At 37.9% G+C, this 21,813-nt stretch overlaps 1 protein-coding gene across 3 annotated transcripts in view; it reads left to right on the plus strand.

Annotated features, from left to right (window-relative positions):
* Positions 1-20,183, plus strand: part of ACADSB (acyl-CoA dehydrogenase short/branched chain) — a 41,738-nt gene extending 21,555 nt beyond the window's left edge. For 2 of the 3 annotated variants that reach the window (XM_081267777.1, XM_081267779.1), the window contains 8 exons: positions 4,966-5,172; positions 5,695-5,865; positions 6,995-7,120; positions 8,333-8,425; positions 11,117-11,206; positions 15,326-15,463; positions 17,520-17,619; positions 18,328-20,183. In XM_081267777.1, coding sequence (XP_081123903.1) covers positions 4,966-5,172; positions 5,695-5,865; positions 6,995-7,120; positions 8,333-8,425; positions 11,117-11,206; positions 15,326-15,463; positions 17,520-17,619; positions 18,328-18,398 — 996 coding nt within the window. In that variant the 3' untranslated portion in view covers positions 18,399-20,183. The remainder of the gene's footprint in view (positions 1-4,965; positions 5,173-5,694; positions 5,866-6,994; positions 7,121-8,332; positions 8,426-11,116; positions 11,207-15,325; positions 15,464-17,519; positions 17,620-18,327) is intronic. The other variant, XM_081267778.1, reaches the window with a different exon arrangement.
* Positions 20,184-21,813: the final 1,630 nt, after the last annotated feature.

A 21,813-nucleotide genomic window follows, 5' to 3' on the forward strand; every position in this document is an offset into this window, starting at 1 on the left:
GGAGGTCTTCATTAATATTTTGTACTTAAAATTTTTAGTAGTTGAATTAACATTATATATGGAAATATTGTGTTTTTTAAGAAAAAGGTTGGCAGTGAGAGAGTGATTTCTTTAGAGCAGTGGTTCTCACCCAGGAGCAGTTTGGCCTTCCAAGGGGCATGTTGCAGGCATCCAATGGAGTAGGAATAATGCACTGCCCTTTGCACCACTGCAGCTCTTTCAAATGAGGAAATGATGATGGAGAGAGCAGATCATCAAGTTTTTCGGACTCCAAAGCCTATTTCCTTAACCCTATGTCACAGCATCAAGGGATACTGCTCAGCATCCTGCAATGCACAGGACAACTGCCGCAGCAACAATAAGATGCCATAGTGAGGGTTCATTCTACCTGAGTCTCCTACGTGTGTGCTCAGCTTAGACACTTAGAAATGGGTGACATCTGAATTCCATGTTAACCAGGGTAACAGATTTCTAACTTTTTAAGTCACTAGACCTTTAGGGAAACAGACAAAAAAGATTAAAATAGAACTACTTTGATTATAGCTAGAAGAGGTTATGAGGGACTCCAAGGAGGACATGGGGACTCCAAGGAGGACATTTAAAAATCACCACACTCACTCCTGATTTCTCCCTTCTCCATAGATGCAAAGTGATTTTTTTTAATACTAAGGATGGCACAGAATTAGTCACTGCTATTCATAGTCATTGTCCTAAATTTCATCTGTCATCCTGTTTGAAAAATAACCTTGCCACTTAGCCATAGAGTTTCATTTCTTCCTATTTTAAAGTGACCAGCTTTTAGTGTTTTTTCCAACATTGTGTTAGCAAAAAAAATCTTGGGAACATGGAACCTTATGTGGAGCCACACCAGGTCAATCAGAAGTCCAGAACATAAGACAGACAGACTGAATGAATCCGTCACTAGCTAGCTTTCACTGTCGTGGTTTATGACCCTGTAGGCTTCTCTGAGGCCTCTCCTGAGGTGGTAGACCTCAGAGGCCTCATGCTCCTAGTACCCAGCTCCATAAATTGCTTCTGCTTAGAGTAGTTCCAGTTACTAACACCTGTTGTCTCAGCTCTTTAGTCACCTGACACCTATTTTCCAGTTGAGAGGTTCATGACTTTTTATAGAGAAGAAGTATCTCTAATGGCTGCTCCAAATATTATAGTCAGGTAGCTGTCAGGCCTACTAGTCTCCAGGCATGCCCAGATCCTCAGGTTTTCCTCAGAGAGCATCATTTCTGGTTCTCTCACATTTTAATCATCCTCTTTGTGTTTCTGCCTTCATAGCAGCAAAATCTTTCTTCATCCTGAAACATGACAGCCATAACCCTGACCATACATAACATGGAATGATTCCCGGAGAGTATAGTGAGAATTGGAGCATTATCATTTATCCATTACCAGCTGTAGGTCTTGATTCACATGTTCACATGTTCCTATCTGAAATAAAGTCTCTTAAAAATGGAATGTTGGGGCTGGGCTTGTGGCTCAGCAGTAGAGTACTTGCCTAGCATGTGCAAGACACTGGGTTAAATCCTCAGCACTACATAAAAATAAATAAATAAAGGTTATGTCCAACTACAACTAAAAATATATATATAATTTTTTAAATATTTATTTTTTAATTTTAGGTTGACACAATCTTTATTTTATATCTATGTGGTGCTGAGGATCGAACCCAGTGCCTCACGTGTACTAAGCGAGCGCTCTACCACTAAGTCACAACCCCAGCCCTCTAAAATATATATATATTTTTAAAAAGTTAAAAATAAAAATGGAATGAGTGTTACTGAGGAAGATTCATATGTCAGACTTAGGAAGTAGTGACTGATCAGTTGGCCTGTATCAAGGTTATTAGAAGTCTGTGGCCAACATTTTGTTGTGTTTATCAGGCACCTGTGCCTGGTCAAATGTGACTCTAGCAAATAGTGCCAAGTATTATCTGCTAGCCATCCTAGACTTGCTAAAATTGCAAGTGGATTGGTCATTCAGCCCTTATCTCAGCTGAAAATATCAAGAAACCTGTCTAGAAGAGATTATGCTAAATGAAATTATAAATGTTTCCCCTTGAGGGCTAGTCGTTTTCTTGTATTTACTTATTATATTCAAAGTGGTATAAAGGGGATAGTGTTGAAAGACCAAAACAACTCCTGTAGTTATTAGCAAGAAAGGACATCAGGTTATGTTTATATTTCATAAGATATTTTCTCATTCCTTTCAGTTATTCTTTAGATCTGAGGTGTCCCCCAAAAGCTCATCTTTGAGACAATGCAAGAATGTTCAGAGGTGAAATGGTTACTTTTATGAGAACTTTAACCAAATCAGTAGATTAATCCACTGATATGGATTAACTGGGCGGTAACTGTAGGCAGATAGGGTATGACTGGAGAAAGTAGGTCACTGGTGGTATGCCTTTGGGGTTTATATTTTGTCCCTAGTGGACAGAGCTCTCTCTCTGCTTTCTGACTGCCATGTCCTGAACTGCTTTTCTCTGTCATGCCCTTCTATCATGATATCTTTCTTCACCTTGGGCCCAGAGCTATAGAATTGGCTGACCATGGACTGGACCTCTAAAACTGTGAGCCAAAATAAATTTTTTCTCCTTTATGTTGTTCTGTTCAGGCCTTTGAGTCACAGTGACACAGAGAAAACTTAAACAGAATTTGATTCTGAGAAGTGGGGTCATTACTATGACTAGGCTGACCATGTGGTTCAGAAGCCTTTGGAGCTGGTTTGTGAGGGGAGGAATTTTGAAAAGTTTAGAAATACAAACTGGAAAAGCTTTAGAATGTTGTGAGTGTAGTTTAATGGATGGCTGGTGGGAACTCAGCAGAACAGAATGCCAGTAGGACTGCAGACAGTAAAGACTGAGCTCATGAGGTTTCAGAGGAGAGGGAGGACTTTATTGGAAATTGGGCTAGAGGCTGTTCATGTTAGCATTTTGGCTAATAAGTTTTCTATGTTTGCTGGCATCCTGAGACTTTCTGTGAGGCTGAATTTAAAGATGATGGACTAATTAATCTGGCAGACAAAATTTCAGGATAGCACAGCATTCAAGGGGTGGCATAGATATTTCTGGATGCTTTTAACCAAGTTTAATCAGGAGCAGAAAGCAAAGCAGAAAGATTTGAAAAACTTGCAGTTTGGCTAGGAAAGTACCAGTAAAGCTAGGGCTGAGGTATGATTATTAAAGACATTACAGCAGTATAAAGAGATGCTAAGTACTTTGCACAGAGACAATGGAAAAGATGGCTTGAGAGCTTCTCAGGAATTGGCAAGACCACAACCATATCAGGCTCAAGGGTGTAAAAGTTAAAATTCCATTGAGTCCTTGGGGGAACATTGCTTGCACATGGGGACCTAGGAAGTTAATTTACTCTTCTCAGCCATCCAGACTCAGAGGCTGCTACAGCCATGGTCCCAGGAGGCTTGGCTACTACTCAAGGTGGTGGCAGACCTTGGTGTCAACCACATAATGCCAATTCTGAAGGACTGCAGAATTAGAGTTCGGGGTTATGGAGGCCCCCACCAGTATTTCAAAGGAAGGCCTCGGAGGCCAGGCAGAGTGTAGCAGAGTTGGAGTTCCTATGAGCTGCACCGAGAGGATGATGCATGAAGATGTGAGAAGGAAGCCTAAGCTGCGGTGGAGACCCACAGATTGAGGGATGCTATTAATGTGGAATATCTGCGGAGGAAAGCTGCAGGAATCGAGCGGACACAAGCCAAGAGAAAGGTCATGTGAGCTGCAACCAACAAGGCCATGGGGTGAAGCTGCACAAAATTTGGAGAAAACTCACAAAGCCATGTGCCCCAGATGCTGGATGTGGAGCTACAAAACTTGTATGGCCAGCTGGATTTCAGTCTTCCTTCTTCCTATACTCCTCTTTGTCCCTTTTGGAATGGAAATGTTTATTCTGGACCATTATACATTGGATATATGTTACTTGCTTTTGATCTTGGCTCATAGCTAAGTTTGCCTTGAGTCTCAGACATTGACTTTGGGTAATGCTGTAACTTAAGACTATGGAGACACTTAGAAATAGACTAAATATATTTTGCATTTTGAGATGGGCTTGAGTTTGGGGGGTCCAGGGGTGGAATGTTATGGTGTAGATATAAGGTGTCCCTCAAATGCAAGAATGCAAGGAATTTCAGGGGTGAAATTATTAGATTATGAGAGCTTTAACCTAATCAATGCATTATTCCACTGATATGAATTCACAAAGTGATAACTGAAGGCAGGTAGGACATGGCTGGAGGAATGAGTCCCTTAGGATTTATATTTGGGGTTTATATTTTGTCCCTAGTGCATAGAGCTCTCTCTGCTTTCTGACCACAATGTCCTGAACTGCTTTCCTCTGTCATGCCCTCTGTCACAATGTTCTTCCTCATCTTGGGCCCAGAGCTATGATGTCTGCCAACTAGGGACTGAATCTCTAAAACCATGAGCCAAAATAAATGTTTCCTCTTGAGATTTTCTTCTCAGGTCTTTTGGCCACAGCAATGCAAAACTGACTAAACACTCTTAAAAGCACTTTACCTCTTATTTTCATTTTTGGAGGCCCAAAAGAAAATAATAGGTCTAGAATACAATTTTATTCCTTTCCAAAATAAATTATTTCTGTTACAATTTTTTTTCATTTACTGATATCAAATTAGCCACAGTAGCACACACCTGTAATCCCAGTGACTTGGGAGGCTGAGACAGGAGGATGGCAGGTTTAAGGCCAGCCTCAGAAACATAGTGAACCCTGCCTCAACATAAAAATAATAAAAAGCAAATAAAAAGGACTGGGATGTTTCTAAGTAGAATGCCATGGTTTTATTCCCCAGTACCAAAGATTAATTAATTTTTTAAGAACTAAAAACATCTATGTTTACAATGTATTTTTAACTTTTCTTGCAAGAAATTTTCAGGCATAAAAATAGACTGCTTAATCTGTTTTCTTGTTTTTCCTTTAGTTGATGGGTATTGAAGTTGATGCAAAGTATGGAGGAACAGGATTCTCATTTTTTTCCAGTATCCTAGTCATAGAGGAATTAGCCAAAGTTGATGCATCTGTTGCTCTCCTATGTGACATCCAGAACACAATAATTAACAAGCTGATTAAAAAACATGGAACAGAAGAACAAAAGACCACCCATCTTCCTAAACTGGTTACAGAAAAAGTGAGTTGAAAATGAGTTGTTGAAATGGTTTGGTCTTTTCTAAGTTTGCGATATTTTCAGGAGAAAAGTAGCTACAGTGTTAACTTTTATTATCTAGGACACAATGCAGCACCATAAATTAATCAAGCGGTGCTCAGTAACTTACTAGGGGGGGAAAAAAACTCTGCTTCTCATTTTCTACTTGGATATTTATACAGTAAAATTATTTCTTTTTTGTCACAATTTTGTTTTCCAATTCTTTTGTTGATAGTTTCATTTGTGTTGAGTTGGCTTTCTCCTCTAATTATTAGAATTAATTTAGATAAACTTAAGCATGTATTCTCAAGTCTGCAAATTTGTCTTAGGCAAATAGTGTGGTAGTTTGAGGGAAATAATACTGTGAGAGTACTGTTTTGATAAATATAGACTTTTTAAAAAGTAGCTATGGGTTTTATTTACAAATGTCCATTTTGCTATAAGCATTTGTCATGCAGAACATAAATGCAATTGTTATTTGGACTTTTTTTTCCCTCATGTGTGTAGCTAGGAAGCTTCTGCCTTTCAGAGACTGGAGCAGGTAGTGACCCCTTTGCTTTGAAGACCAGAGCTGATAAAAGGGGAAATTACTATCTCATCAATGGGTCAAAGATGTGGATTAGCAATGCTGCACATGCAGGACTCTTCCTGGTTTTCGCAAATGTGGACCCTACCCGTGTAAGTTTGAAAACAAAATTTCTTCTCTTTTCCTCCTCATCTTTTCTCTTTTTCTTTCCTCCTTCCATTTCCTTTGTAGGACTTAGTCTTAAATTTGTTTTTTCCTTGGTACTGAAAATGTGAGATTGAACTGGCATCTTTTCACCTTATTTATTAATCTCTTAAAATATTTTGACATAATTATTAATTACATGAGACCATTTGTTATTTATCTCCTAATATGCTATATAAGAAGCCAATCTTTAATTTTATATGATTTCAAATTTTAATAGTGAAGAATTTAAGTACCTATGTAGTACATTTATTTTTAAGAATGTTTTAGAGCTGGACACAATGACATGTAATCTCAGCTACTTGGGAGGCTTAGGTTGGGGGATCACAAGTTCAAGACCAGCTGGGCAACTTAGTGATACCCTGTCTCAAAATTTTAAAGAATTTTAAAAGACTGGGTATATAGAGTGTCCCTGGGTTCAATCCCCAGTACCACAAAAAAAAAAGTATATTTTTAATATTTCCACTAATGTAACATTTAATTGAATTGAAAAACTTTAAGGTATTTAATAAAATTAAATTTAAAACATGGGATTCTCATAATCATATTATACCTTTGTAAAGGTTGGGCGAGCGTCGGAGGAAGAGACCACCAAGAGACTGTCTCATGCAACAGCAAAGGGTTTATTTGGGGACCAGCATGCTGGGGCTCAGAGCTCACTTGAATAGAGCAAAGAGAGAGAAAGCCCTGAGAACAGCTTAAGCAGAGCTTATATACTTTCTTTGGAGAGGGCAGGGAGGGAAGTTACATTTTGCAGTTTGGCAGTTGGGGAGAATAAGATTAGCAAACAGTTTGCAGTTGGGGACCGCACATTCTGAGAACAAGATTAGCAAATTAACCTTTCACCTTATGACAAAATAATTTTAATATCCATTATGGTTTCTGAAGAAGCAAAAGAAATGGCAAGGTTCCTGGTGTTGTATCTCACATCTTCCACTTATTTCATAATGCACACATTCAGAGTTCTTTCCTAAGTATTCTAAAGTCCATTTTTAGTTTTCTTTTTCCTTGGAACCCTTTATGAACAAGAGATTTTATAAATCCAAGTGGAAATAGAATTTTAAATCTTCTTTCTAGGGATATAGAGGAATCACCTGCTTCCTAGTAGATCGTGATACAGAAGGCCTTCATATAGGGAAAGCGGAAAATAAACTGGGCATCAGAGCTTCTTCCACCTGCCCAGTAACATTTGAAAATGTCAAGGTGGGTATTTAGAATAATTAGTAAAGTATTGTAAAAGGAGCTTCGGGTGGTACCATAGGGAGTGTGGGTGTGCAAGAGAGCTATCAAAATACTAAGTGGCAAACGGTACGCACAGGACAGTGTTTTGTGGAATCCTAAAAGTGCTCTTAGGTTAAGTTGTCACCAGAGTACTTTTCAAAGTAGTTTAGACCAGAGTGGAAACCTTTCTGCCCAGTAATTGGCCTCGGAAGAAAATGCTGAGAATTAACCTGTTATGTTTTATAACTTGCATACTTCTGAATGACTACTACTTTATAAAGCTTGGTGTACTTGTGAAGGAAGTCTGGTGTCAGTGCACCGAAGGCCACAAGATGGGGATGTTGCTCAGTGAGAATGAAGAGCAAGGAGGTAGCACCCCACAAAACAAGATAGCTGGAGTGCTGAGGCTGAGGCTGAGGCTCCAAAGCTTTTACACAGGGAGGACAGGTTGTCATGGGTTTCCCATCACTCATAGTGGAGCTTGATCTTCATGCACCTGTGTGTCTGGGGTGGGGGTAGGAGATGACTTTACAGTTGTCATTTGGGTCTGGCTACTTCCCTCCCCTGACCTTCCGATTCTCCCTTTTCTTTCCCATTCTTTCCCATTCTGCCCTGCTCCCTCTCCTAATTGCCCATATTATAAAACTAAGTATTTTTTATTGTTCCCAATCTGAATCTTTAATCTTATTTTCAAGTACATTTTAGTCTGTTTTCTCGTTCCTCCTTTTTTCTCTTTTGCATGCACACAGGTATGTATACACACACTACACACGTGCCTCAGTTGACTTTTAAAAAAGGATGAATCATCTCAACAGAAGAAACCATTATTTTACAAGTACTTCATGTTTTTTATAGTTCCTAATGATGTTATCTTACACTATTAATATACACATAAGAATTGGAGGAAAATTGTTATTTATGCAATTGATGAATTGTTCAACATTCCCTTTTTCTAGAGTCATTCATTCATTTATTGAGCAGACTGCTAGGCTCTGCACAATGCAATAGTGAATAACCGACTTGGGGAAGTAGTTGTAGAGACTTGGAGAAATCAGCAGATAATCTCGTTAGATTTTAATAAGTACTGTGATCAGGTACTATCACACAAATTGGAAGTATATGAGCCTTTAAATATGTGTGTAATCAAATCAAATTATGTCAAATTGAGAAAAAAGTGCACATTTGTATTTTCAGGTTCCAGAAGCCAATATCTTGGGACAAATTGGCCACGGCTATAAGTATGCTATAGGAAGTCTTAATGAAGGCAGAATAGGAATTGCTGCACAGGTAAGTCAAATTGTAACTCTTCCACAATATGAGCCAATTAAAATGTAAAAATAAAGAAATACAGTAAGACCAATGAGAATGTGGAAGCTTTTGAACACAAGATGGCACCCTTCCCTTACATGAGATGAAAGAACAGCTTGTTATTTCAGATTCCACTTTAGTCAATTATGTAAGTGCCCAGAGAACCAAACAATGGCTTAGAGATAACATGTTTTCTATTTTGAGAACACTGAAGTATTATCTAATACCTGACTCAGTAACTTCTAAAATGTATTATAAGTTAAATATGTAATTTTTATAAAATCAGCATCTCAAAGCATGAAATTCATTCTGGAAGACATCTTTTAAATTAAGAATAAATACATATTCTCTGTGATCTCTGACTCAAACAATGAAAGACTCACTGCTTAGGGTTTTACAAGTGTGAAAATGGAGCAATGGTTTGTGGCACATGAAATAAAACAGCCATAAATAAATACACAGTGTAATTTGAGAATTACTCAAATTTTTACCAGATTTACCCTATTGTATATATTCATTTTATATTAAATGACATTATTTTCTAGATTAACAAAATGAATAAAGGCTTTAGTTTATTATAAATATGTTAACTTTTATAGAACATTTATTTTATAGGTGAATATCTGAAATTCAATTTAGAGCCTTTAGATTTTGATGTACATTGATATACATTAGCAATTGGAATAGTTAAATGTTAGAGTATTACTCCAGATATTTTCCTGCTGCTGTTACTTTGTTAACAAACTGTTCATTTTGGTGCTGGTAATTAAGTCCAGGGCCTTGAACATGCTAAGCATGCCTGCTACCCCTACTACTGAACTATATCCCCAGCCCAACAGAGTGTTCTTTAGATCAGTAATTAACCTAAGTTTCCCACAAAGCTAGGTAATATGTTACTAAAGAGCACTGGCATATCTATCCTTTTTAAAGTTTTTCTGTGATTTAATTTCATCAGATGTGGCATTAAAAACTACAGTACCAGACCTGATTTTTCCCAGGCATTTAAATAATAGAGATGTTCTGGCAGTAAAATACACAGCATGGTCTTTAGTCTAATTACCCCAAGTTATCTTATAACCTAATGAAAAGTTAAGGTCAGATAGTTATTATGTATCTGTGGATGGCTTTTAGAGGAAGAGGCACAGGTAACAGAGTGAACTGAGGTCATCCATCCTCAAAACACTGCAGTTGGAGAAAATTTGGTTCTTCAGTATTTTTCATGGAAACATTTTACTGAGATGAAATAGCTTATTTTGATTGATAACTAAAACTTCAGTCTTTGTGTCAGTATAGGCTATTGTTTCCATGCTTTAAACTCTAGTTATGACTGACATCATCTTTTCTTATAGCCAGTAGCATTGAGCCTACTGCCTCACTTTAAATTGGGGTTTGTGGGGGTTTGTCCCTTTAATTTTCTTATGTTCTTTTTTTGTTTTTGTTTTGTTTTTTTGTTTTCAAGTACTGAGGATCAAAGCCAGAGGCACTCTACCATTGAGACACATCCCCAACCCTTTTAATTTATTTGATACAGGGTCTTGCTACTTTGCCAAGGTGTTAAATTTGTAATCCTCCTGCCTCAGCCTTCCAAGTCACTGGGATTACAGAAATGAACCACCATGCCTAGCTGTTCCTTTAATATTTAACATAATCTTCTGTTCTGCAGAGTTCAAAGTAAAGGCTAAATGAAAATATGAATGAACACTAATGAAATATTGATGTTTGTGGGCATTCCCCCTAAAGCTTTAACTATTGATTTTTTTTCCTTTTTAAAAACCTCCATAGTTTGACATAATTAGTGATTTAATAGCTACCTAATGTTGAAATTTAGAAACCATTTATAAGCTCAAATCATTCAATAGATATAGAATTGATTAGCAGTGACATAATTCAGCTAAAATTGTTAAACACCATCCCTTATTCTTCAAACTTGTAAATTAATGATTTTACCAGATGCTATCAGTTGTTCTCAACCTTATCTGTGCATTAAATCACCCAGAGTTTTAAAATGCTGATGTTTAGAACACACTTAACCACCTCCTCTACTTCCAAGATTTGGATTCAGTTCTTATACTCATATGTTATATCCAGGCATGGATTTGTTTTAATCAAGTTCCCCAAATGATCCTAATGTGCATCCAAGTTTGGGAAGTCCTGTTCTATTATGTTCTGATGTCCCTTCCATTGGAACTTTCATTAATTATAGGCAAAATGGATAGGAAGGTAGAAGGTTAAGAAGTGATCTTCCATATTTGACTTCTGGAAGGACTGGAGATGACACTTACTACTGTCTTGAAGGCCAGTTGTGGGCAGAATTTCTGTGGCTCACTTTGTGCCTAGATGATCAGAGCTTAAAGAAAAAGATTCCTGAACAGTAGCTTAGTTGCATGAATACAGCCATGCCAGAAGATTTACTCTGTCCTAGAATTAAATACACTCATATTTATATGACACCAGTCCAGATTTTCTCCCAGTTACTGGAAGTTCAGTTCTATAAGTGCAATAGATAAAGATATGTAGTTAATACATACCTCAGCACTTTGGTAGATCAAGTTCTCCTCCTACTCCGTCTGTTCAATCTGCTAGAAAAGTAATTTATGACTTGGGTAACTACAACCATAAACTTGTGGAAAAGTGAGAAATTCTGGTTTTCCTTTTTGTTTTTTTAAACAGATGCTGGGACTGGCCCAAGGATGCTTTGACTACACCATTCCATATATTAAAGAAAGGATACAATTTGGCCAAAGAATATTTGATTTTCAGGTACATAATTAGACTGTTCTACTGTCCCAGACTCTCCTCTCTTCTAGTTGATAAGGAGCTTTGTTGAAAATCCATGGAGGGAATCATTGGAGGGGATTTTAATGGAGGGAGGAGGGCAGGAATAGGCCTCTGAGCATGCACTTGTACATGCTTTGATCTTTGTCAAGGGTGGAACTATCATCCTTGTGTTCCAGCTGTGCTGTGACATGGGATATCTTGGTGAATTTTTCAGAGATTTCTCCTCACTGCTTCATAAGTACAGGATATGAAGTCTGAAGTCAGACTTCATGGATTCAAATCCTAATTCTGCCACTTGCACATTGTGTATCATTTTATCTGAAATGCTTGGGAGCAGAAGTGTTGCAGATATCAGGTGTTTTTAGATTTTGAAATATTTACATAGACATAATAAAACATCTTGGGGATGGGCCCCCCGTCTAAACACAAAATTCTTTTATACCTCAAATACATCTTATATACATAGCCTGAAGGTAATTTTATATGATGTACTTAATGATGTTGTACACAAAACAAAGCTTCATGTTGTAGATTTTTTCACTTGTGGCATCATGTTGCCATTCAAAAATTTTCAGATTTTGGGACATTTATGGATTTCACATTTTCAAATCTGGGTGTTCAATCTGTCATAGCTTTAGGCTTTGATCACTCTAAGCCTCAAATGCCTCATTTATAATATAAAGATAATATGATATGAGACATCCTATTTTAAATTAGATATGTGTGAAGTGTTTAACACACTTCATGGTGTAATAGTTCTCAGTAGATGGTAAAACTCGTCTTAAGTGCCCTAGTCAGACCAGACCCATGTGGTAATCTCAGAGGGCACCTTGACACATACATCTTACTGGAGATACAGTTTGCTAATGCAATTGAGATACTCTGAGCCAGACATTTTGGGAAATACTGGACTGGTCCACTGATAGGGCATTCAGGGATTCCTTGATGGCAAGGGTATTCTTGTCCACGTTGAGGTCTTACCAGCGTCAGGACAGCCTGTAGAAGCAGCTTACCAGGCATTGCAAGCACCCTGAAGTGTATTACCTAAAATTCCAGAATAATTACTTTACATGGTTGCAAAAACCTCCCTTTTTATTTTAACAGTCTGAGTTCCAAGTATAATTTATTTCTATACTATCAGCTCTGTCATGCTACGTTGTCTTCAGGTTTATAATCACTAGACATCACATGAGCATACTCAAACTGCATGTGTGGAGATATAAAGCCATGGACATGCAGTCAATCCAAGACCCAGGAGATTGAGCATGGCACACCTGACCAGAGCCTGCACAGCCCATGCTGTCATCCCCATGCTCTACTCAGGAAACTGAGGCACTTGGAGGGCAGGTTTTCAAGGTCATGTTACTAGTATGGTAACAAAATTACAGGTTTTTGTCTTAGTTTTTGGTCTTGCATTTCATTGTACTCAAGTCTTATCTCAGAGCCAGCTTCCACATAGCTCACAGCAAGGACAGAAGGCGAGAGGGGTTTGAGGAGGCTGTTGATCTTCTCTGCAGGAAACACCCAGGAAACAGTGTTTACATGTGTATGTATACATATACATATAATACACACATTTATATATGTGTATATACATATATAAATATATACACATGTACACCTGGGGGTCAGATGTACTAACAAGTGTAATCACAAAGACAATTTTAGAAATACCTGGGGTGAGTAATTTTTTTGAAACTTAGAAATTTGATCCTAAAAACCACCATTAACTATATAAGCTTTGATTAAAGTTAGTAGGGTTTTATGTATTTCATCTCATTAGAATGATTTGGGTTTGCTTTGCATATGTTCATTTATTTCTTACCTCTGGAGGGTAAAGACCAGACCTCCTCCTTACTTCTTTCAGTTTGTCAAACGTGCTCTTCATGCCAGGCCCTGTGCTCACAGTGTATTTAGGGAACTAATATGCAGCAACAGTGTGCTCTTTAGGGAAGGAAACACAACCACTATCCCTTTTCTGCCTTGTATGTACTTACTGGAATAGACAACATGGATGGTGGCTGTAGATTTAAATGAACTGAATGTATTTTATGAAAACAGTCTGAATCTCTGAGTTTCACATAAGAAGCCAGAAAAAATTTTCATAACATTGATATTGGCATAGAAATAGACAAATTGACTGGATAGAACAAAATAGAAAGGCCAGAAATAGATCCATGCAGGTATGCAAATTGATATATATTAAAGATGAAATTGTAAATAATGAAACTATCCTTACCTCACACCATATGCAGAAAATAGATTTCAGATGTATTAAAGGGATAATGTAAGAAGCAAAACTTTAAAAATCACAGGGGAAAACAGAATAAAACATACAAGAACTAATCATAAAGGATAAAATTGATGAATTTGACTACCAAATTTCTTTCCCTCAAAAGATGCCAGGAAGTATTTTACTCAGCATTAAAAGAGAATAAAATCATGGCATTTGCAGGTATAAATGGATGGCGTTGGAGAATATCACGCTAGGTGAAGTAAGCCAATCCCAAGAAACCAAAGGCTGAGTGTTTTCTCTGATAAGTGGATGCTGATCCATAATGGGGCAGGAGGCGAAGCATGGGAGGAATGGAAGAACTTTGGATAGGGCAAGGGGAAGGGAGGGGGCATGGGGGTAGGAAAGATGGTGGAATGAAATGGACATCATTACCCTGGGTACATGTATGACTGCACATGTGGTGTGACTCTACTTTGTGTACAACCAGAGAAATGGAAAATTGTGCTCCGTTTGTGTACTATGATTGAAATGGATTCTGCTGTCATGTATAACTAATTAGAACAAATAAATTAATTAATTTTTTAAAAGAAGATGCCAGGAAGTAAAAAGATCATAATGGAGAAGATATTTGTGTTACACATAGATTTGAGGATGTTTGGTTTGTTACCATGTTTCATAACCTATATGTATGTAACTTAGTCTTTTTTATACACATCAAAATTTGATGTATCACATACCACAGACAGAAGAATCTACAGGGTATTTGCAAACAGTGCCATTTTTCTGCAGTTTATTCCTCCTTTTTGTTTAGGAAAGGCCATTCCTGGGATTATATGAGTACTTGCCCAATCAAGAGTCTGTCTTAACATTCAGCACAGATTATTATATTTATTTGTCTGTTCTCCCTGCAGGATGCCATAAATCAGAAGGACAGGGAACTCTTGACTATAATGTTCAGTGTGATGTCTGCATTGCTCAGCATAGTGCCTGGCATATACAAGCCGCTCAATAAATGTCTGGGTGAATAGATAAGTTAGGCATGAGAATCATTTCAGTCTATAATAAACATCTTGTGCCTAGATTTCCAGGAAATTGCTTATAACTCTAAATATTATTCATTTCTCACTCACTAAATCACGCACTTTTTTTTACCCTCAAAAATATCAGAGTGGTATGAGTTTTTTTAGTGTGGTTTTTTTAAGTTCTTTTTCTGTTTTCTATAACCTTAAAGAAAGTGGTATCTGTTATTGGGCTTTTTAGTAAAGTCACATTAATAAAGTCACTCAAAGGAGGTGCTTCAAATATTCCTTCATTACTTTGCATTTAATATCATATGATGCCTTGAGACCATGTGCAAAATCAGAATTTTCTTTTTTTATATATACATTTATTTTATTTATTTTTATGTGGTGCTGAGGATGGAACCCAGGGCCTCACATGTGCTAGGCAAGCGCTCTACCGCTGAGCCACAACTCCAGCCCCAGAATTTTCTTAATTCTAGCAAATAAAGAATATAAAGTTTTGCTATTAGAGTTTAACTTAAGCTCAATTTTCATCATAAAAGAGAATTGAAAATAATTGTTAATAACACTCAGATTTTTAAATCTGACTTTGAGATATTAAATCTTGACAATTATTAAATCTTGACAATTATAAAGAATTACATGAGCTTTGAATTTTTCTGAGAAAAGAGCAATCTTGTAATGTCTTAGTTCATTTTTAGATTGGAGATTTTAAAGTATTTTAGAAATGAGTGTGAATTTCCTTTGGGATATATTTTGAATCTGTCAGGGTTATATCTCCTAAAAGGACCAAAGCTGTCTCAAGAGATCCTAACTCTCCATCTTGGGCCTTGAATGTTACAGGGGCTCCAACACCAAGTGGCTCACGTGGCCACCCAGCTGGAAGCTACACGATTACTGATATACAACGCTGCTAGGCTTGTAGAAACTGGAAGACCATTCATCAAAGAAGCATCTATGGCCAAATATTATGCAGCAGAGGTAAAAAAAAAAAAAAATGGAATTTTTTTATTTTTTACCTTTCCACTTAAGAATGTTGACTGAACTTAGGTTTTTTTTCAAGTAGGTAACATGGACTTTTCACTTCTGACAGTTGAAAAGCAAAAAAGCAAAGCTACCCTAGGAGAACATTTTAATTCTCTGGGGTCTTGTGTTTTCATGAGTAGTCAGTTCAGGTAACCCACCCTAACAAGTCCACAAAGGAGCCTCCTGTGAGCAGTGGTGTGAGGCCCATGGTTTCAGGTTGGGGCATGGAAGATGAGGTGTTAGCAAATGAGATTAAAAGCGCAAAGAAAAAAATTGTGTTTAATGTTTTCTGCTCATACTTAACATTTAAGGAGTTAGAGTTTGGCTGGAGAAATTAGCCACATCATCGAACAGCTATTTCCCAGTCTTGACAATATGTCTGATTTATTTTAAATACTCATTTAAGCTCTCCAGTCCCTAAATTTATCCTCCTACCTTAACCTCCCTTATATTCCAACTAATGCATCCAGCCTGTGCTTAACCTGCCCATCTACCCAGTGCACCAGTCAGAAACCTCAGTGTCATCTTAACATTCTCCTTCTTCCCCATGTTAAATCCGTCATCCGTTCTTGTAGATCTGCCCACAAAAGATTTCTTGAATTTATGTACTTTTCTCTCCCTGGAACGTCTCCATCCAAGCAAGACATGTCATTTCTTCACCAAACTACTGCTGTCACCTAACTGCTATCATGGTTCCTGTTGCTGACTCCAAATTATCCATGAGGTCATGTCACTCTCCACTTTAAACCTTTACTTCATTGCCTTCTCATACAAATATTTTTGTGTTAGTTTTCTATCACCACTACTGCAAATAACCAAAAATGAAATGGCCTAAAACAATGTAACTTTATTGTATCCCACTTCTGGTGGTCAGAAGTCTGAGATGGGTCTAACTGGGATCAAATCGAGATGTTGGCAAGGCTGCCTTCCTGGAGACTCCCAAGGAGAATGTGATTCCAGCTTAGACAGGCTGCTTGCATTCCTCAACTTCTTCCTCCTGTACTGTCTGTACAGCCAGTGCTGTAGCAGAGTTGAAGCTCTCCCACACTCCTGTTGCCTTCAGTGATTGACTACTTTGCCTTTCTCTGCCCCTTATTAAAAAACCTTGTGATGACATTAGATCCACCCAGATGATCCAGAATAAAATCTCCATCCCAAGGTCTTTAATGTAATCACAGTGGCAGAGACATTGCCATGTAAGGTAGCTTATTCTGTTCCTGAGGATTAGGCTGTGGGCATCCTGGAGGGACCAGTACCAATAGTCAAGCTGCTCACCCTCCTCTAAGGCCGGCCTACCCCTCCATTCTCTTTTTATCACAGCTTTCCCTGAACCCAGCCCATCAGCTCTCTCTCTCAGGTCCTTGAGGATGATGAGCCCCTTCTCCCCGTGGCACCTTTGCACGTGTTGTTTCTCAGATTAAAACATGCCCTGTAACTCCTATTTAGGTCTCAGGCTGTTTCTTCCAGTATCCCACCATGTAAATCACATCACTTTCCCAGCAAGCTCCTCTTTCGCCCTATGCAGTTTATCAGTTTCTATGTTTTTGGTTTAATGTCTTTCTCTACGTGACCACCAGGACCAAAGGGGCAGTGACTGCTCACTGCCAACCATTCTATACCCACAGGCTGGCAGAGTATGCAGTATAAAGGACACCCTTGACAAATGTCTGCTAATAAATGATACCTAGTGGCAAGCATATGAGTGTGAACAATTCTTTGGTTTTCTGGGTTGGGGGCGTAGGTCAGGTGGAGTGATTGCCTAGCATTCTAGTACTGCAGAAGACAAACAGAACACCAATATTCTGATTTTCTTAAAGAAAAAGGAATTTTGCAAATTAATAGGATACTTATATTAGAGAGAATAGTACAAAAAAATGCTAGTTTATAAAACAACTTCAGTCCTTCCAGTTGCCAGTAATAATAAATCCATGTTACTAAAATAGCATAACAAGTGTTTATAATCATAAATTATGTGGTGTCAGTATGTAACTTGCTGCTTGTTTTTTGGTAGATTGCAGGGCTAACAACTAGTAAATGTATTGAATGGATGGGAGGAGTAGGCTACACAAAAGATTACCCTGTGGAAAAATACTTCCGAGATGCAAAGATTGGTAAGTAGATTTTTTTTACATTTTATTTTGTTGTTATTTTGGCATTTGAGCTATTATATTTGTTGATTTTATTTTACTGGTACCTTGGCATAAGTAGTTTTAATCTCCTCAGTATATGTTTATTGGCTCTCTTCTTGTAGCTGAATTTTTTTTTTTTTTGCCCACCTCTTCTATCTGAAAAATGAATTTGTATTTTAAAAACATCAATTTGTCTTTTTAAGTGCCTCAACAGGCCTTTGAGTAAAACTGCATCAAGATCTACTATCTTTAATTTTTCTTTTACTAAAAGTCTTAATATTTGTGACTAGTGTGATTTAATGCTGTTTTTTGAAGTAGGGTTCTAATTTCAGAAGCTAAGTGCCCTATCAGGCTGGAGTGGTCCAGTGCTCTACCACCTGAAAGGAAAATAAACACACCAGCTCAGACGCCACATGTTCCTCAGAGACAGTCAGAGCTTATGCATTGATGGTTTAGGAACCAGAATCTTCAATTGCTCCATGCTGATTCTGGACATTTTATAAGCCAAGGAAAATTGTCATCTTCTCTTGGTCAAAATGACTTTGTCCAGTACTTCCATATACTGGGGACATTAAATAATGTGACTAGCAATGGATTTGAGCAACTACAGAGGTAGTGTTTATAGTTTTGTCTTTGACTCTTAGCTGTGGGTCCCTTCCTAATAGTTCCTTTTGCTTCCTCTCATTTAAGGTACAATCTATGAAGGAACTTCCAATATCCAGCTGAACACCATTGCAAAGTACATCGACCAGGAATACTGATGGCCCTGGGTCTGGGCCCCTCCTGAATGCCATTGGTCTAACATTCTAAACTCCTGTGCATTGTTGGGGGTATTAGGCTCCATGGCATTGTGGTGTTTTATTGAGGTCCCCAGTCCAGGTCTGTGGCCTTGGCCTTTTCCCTTTATGGGCACAGGAGATCATTTTTTAATCTGGGAAGAAATGCATCCATATTTTCTCCAAAATTGACTTAAAACTTAATATTTATATTATCACTGTAATTTCAGAGTATGCAGAAGCTTTGCTCTGTCAACATTTGGAAAAATGAAGAATCAAAGTATTAAAAAAGTAGTTATTTTATATTTCTTCTAAATCTTTATATTACTGCATCAGAGAAACATTTATTACAGTCAACGATTTTTATTCGATACTTTATAGATTTTATTGTAAGTAGCCAAATGAGGCCAAAAATGATAGAAATTTATTTGGAAAAAAAATCTAAAACTTCTAAAAAAAAAAAAAATCAGTGAATGGGTGGAAATTAAGGGTGTAACTTTATAGGTCTTATAATAAAGCAATATAATTTGCCACTTTAATTAACCTATATAAAAATTGCATTTCATAATGGTTTCAGACGATCATTTTAAAAATCTGTCTTTGCATTAATTTTCAACTATGAAGTTCAAATGAAGTTGTTTTAACTGAAAATATTTAAAATTATAATATTCATTCTGTTTTGCACTATTTTCAATAATATAATTTCTCTGTGTATGTGTTTTGTTTTTGTTTTGTTTTGTGTGTGTATGTGGTACTGGGGATTGAACCCAGGGCCTTGTCCATTCGAGGCAAGCACTCTACCAACTGAGCTATATCACCAGTCCTCTCTCTGTGTTTTGATTGAATGCTCTTTTCTCAAACTTTGTAATTGGGCTTCATCCTAAATAGTAACTAATTCAAAAATTGGGTTTTGGTTCAGTGATTCTCAAGAAAGAGAGATGTTGCCTCCATTAAGAAGCATATCAAAATCTTATAAGGAATGAGGGATAGAAGGGAGCTGTAGAGTTTGAAAAATCATAATCAACTTAAAGCAATTTTATATTTGGGAAGACAAAAGTAAATATTTTTCTACAATACAAATGACAGAAAGGTGGATCCCAACAAAATACATAGCAGGCAATGCCATTCCTTCCATATAGGGAGTCTCGGCAGGAAAAAACCCTCCAGGGTGGATCCTAAGTACTCACAGGAGGACAACAGATGAGAGTTTTGTATTCTCTGAAGAAAGAGACATGGGTCAAACATGAGAATTGTTCTAAGTCTCATGCAATTTCACTGAAAGTAATCATTATTACATGGGGCATTTTTTTACTTTAATGAAAGGGTAAATACTAAGAAAACCTGACATTTTCAAAGTAATTTTGCTTTACACATTCATGTTTATTGAATTGTGTTAATTTCTGCAATGCAAATCATAGTTAAGTATTCAAAGTTGTGTAAACACAATTCAGGTAGGAATTACATTAAAATATTAGAAAGAAATAAGGACAAATTTAGACCTTGGTCCAAAGAGAGAGTCTGCTTTACATTCAGATAGGAAGATGATGGAAACCCAATCCAGTCTTTCAAAACAAAAAGACAGTCATTTGGTAAGAGTAGGGGGTCAGTGAACTACCCTGGAAGTGGGTGAAATGCCCTGGGTGGCTTGGATATTTTTCGTCTCTGATGATGTGGAAGAGAGGTGGATATTACAGACGATGGAGGAAGAGCCGATATTAGTAAACAGAATCCCACCCTCTTCCTGTACAGTCGGAAACTTGTGAAAGTGCAATTAACTGCCGCAGTCTGGCTGGGCACAATTCAGGAGCCACTTGTCAAAAGAAACAAACTTTATTTTTAGAACTACAAACGCCAAACAAAACAGCTCCTCAGGAAAAACCCCTCAGAGCCCAACTGCCACCACCGGCTTCCCACAAGCCTCTCACCCCCACACAAACCTCACCACCTCCCACAATCCTCCTGTTCTTGAGGCCAATTGGCTGGGTCGCGTGGGCGGAGCCAAAGAAGTCCCCCAATGAGCAGCTCTGTGGAGGAGCCAATCAGCTACCTGTTATGGAAGGTTGCCAATGAGGAATTTTGCAAGGAGACGGCTAGGCGAAATGCAGCAGCTGGTTATTCTCAGAGAAATCTAGATATGTTGTTAGGAAAGGGACCTTATGAGGATCCGCAGCAACAAATTGCATATGATCCTGGCGTATACTCACAAATTGCTGTAGATGCAGTTAAGGCATGGAAGACTTTACAAGGACATGGAGGTTTACAAGGTCAATTATCTAAGATAATACAAGGAGCTAATGAACCTTACGCTGAATTTGTAGATAGGCTTATTCAAACAGCTACCAGAATTTTTGGGAATACAGAACAAGCAATGCCTTTAATAAAACAACTGGCTTATGACCAAGCGAATCGTTGGTGCAGAGATATCATTAGACCATGGAAACAGGAAGATTTAAACACATATATTAAATTATGTAGAGACATTAATGAACAAGAGCAAGTCATGGCAGCTGCAGTAAAACAGGCTTTAGATGCCAGAGACATTAATGAACAAGGGCAAATTGTGGCAGCTGCAGTAAAACAGGCTTTATATACTAGGCCAAGAACATGTTACAATTGTCAACAAACAGGACATTTTAAAAGGAATTGTCCCATAGGAGGAGGGTTTAACAAAACTAGGTATCAAAGGAGTAGAATACCGGGTATTTGCCCACGATGCCGTAGAGGGAGACATTGGGCTAATGAATGCCGTTCTCAAACCACCATAGAGGGTACTCCATTACATTGGGCTAATGAATACCGTTCTCAAACCACCATAGAGGGTACTCCATTAAAAAACGAACAAGGACAAGGTGTTTATCCACAATATCGTGGACAAAGGCATCGGGCTCTGTTGCCAAAAAATGGACAGGGGGCCCCAATGCTCCGGGGCCCCAAACCACAAATATACGGAGCACTGGAGGAACCCAGCAACCCCATCAGGGTAGTGACCAGGACACATTGTCCATCAGATCCCTCATCAGACAAACCAGAGGGAGCGCAGGGTTGGACATCTGCGCCTCCGCCAGATCAGTACTAACTCCAGAGATGGGAGTTCAAATCATTCCCACAGGGGTAAAAGGACCTCTTCCCAAAGGAACAGTAGGCTTATTATTGGGACGCAGCTCTTCTACTCTAAAAGGACTTTTGATAAGTCCTGGGGTAATTGATCCCGATTATGAAGGTGAAATAAAAATTATAGCCAGTTCTCCAAAGGGTATATCAGTAATTTCACCAGGAGATAGAATAGCACAGTTACTAATAATACCAAGCCTACATGATAAATTTTCCAGTCATGCTGTAGAAAGAGGTTCCAAGGGATTAGGCTCCACAGGTGTAGATTGGGCTATGCTTTCTTTAAATT

The sequence above is a fragment of the Spermophilus citellus genome, assembly GCF_964194105.1.
Source record: "Spermophilus citellus genome assembly, chromosome: 15".
NCBI lineage: Eukaryota > Metazoa > Chordata > Mammalia > Rodentia > Sciuridae > Spermophilus > Spermophilus citellus.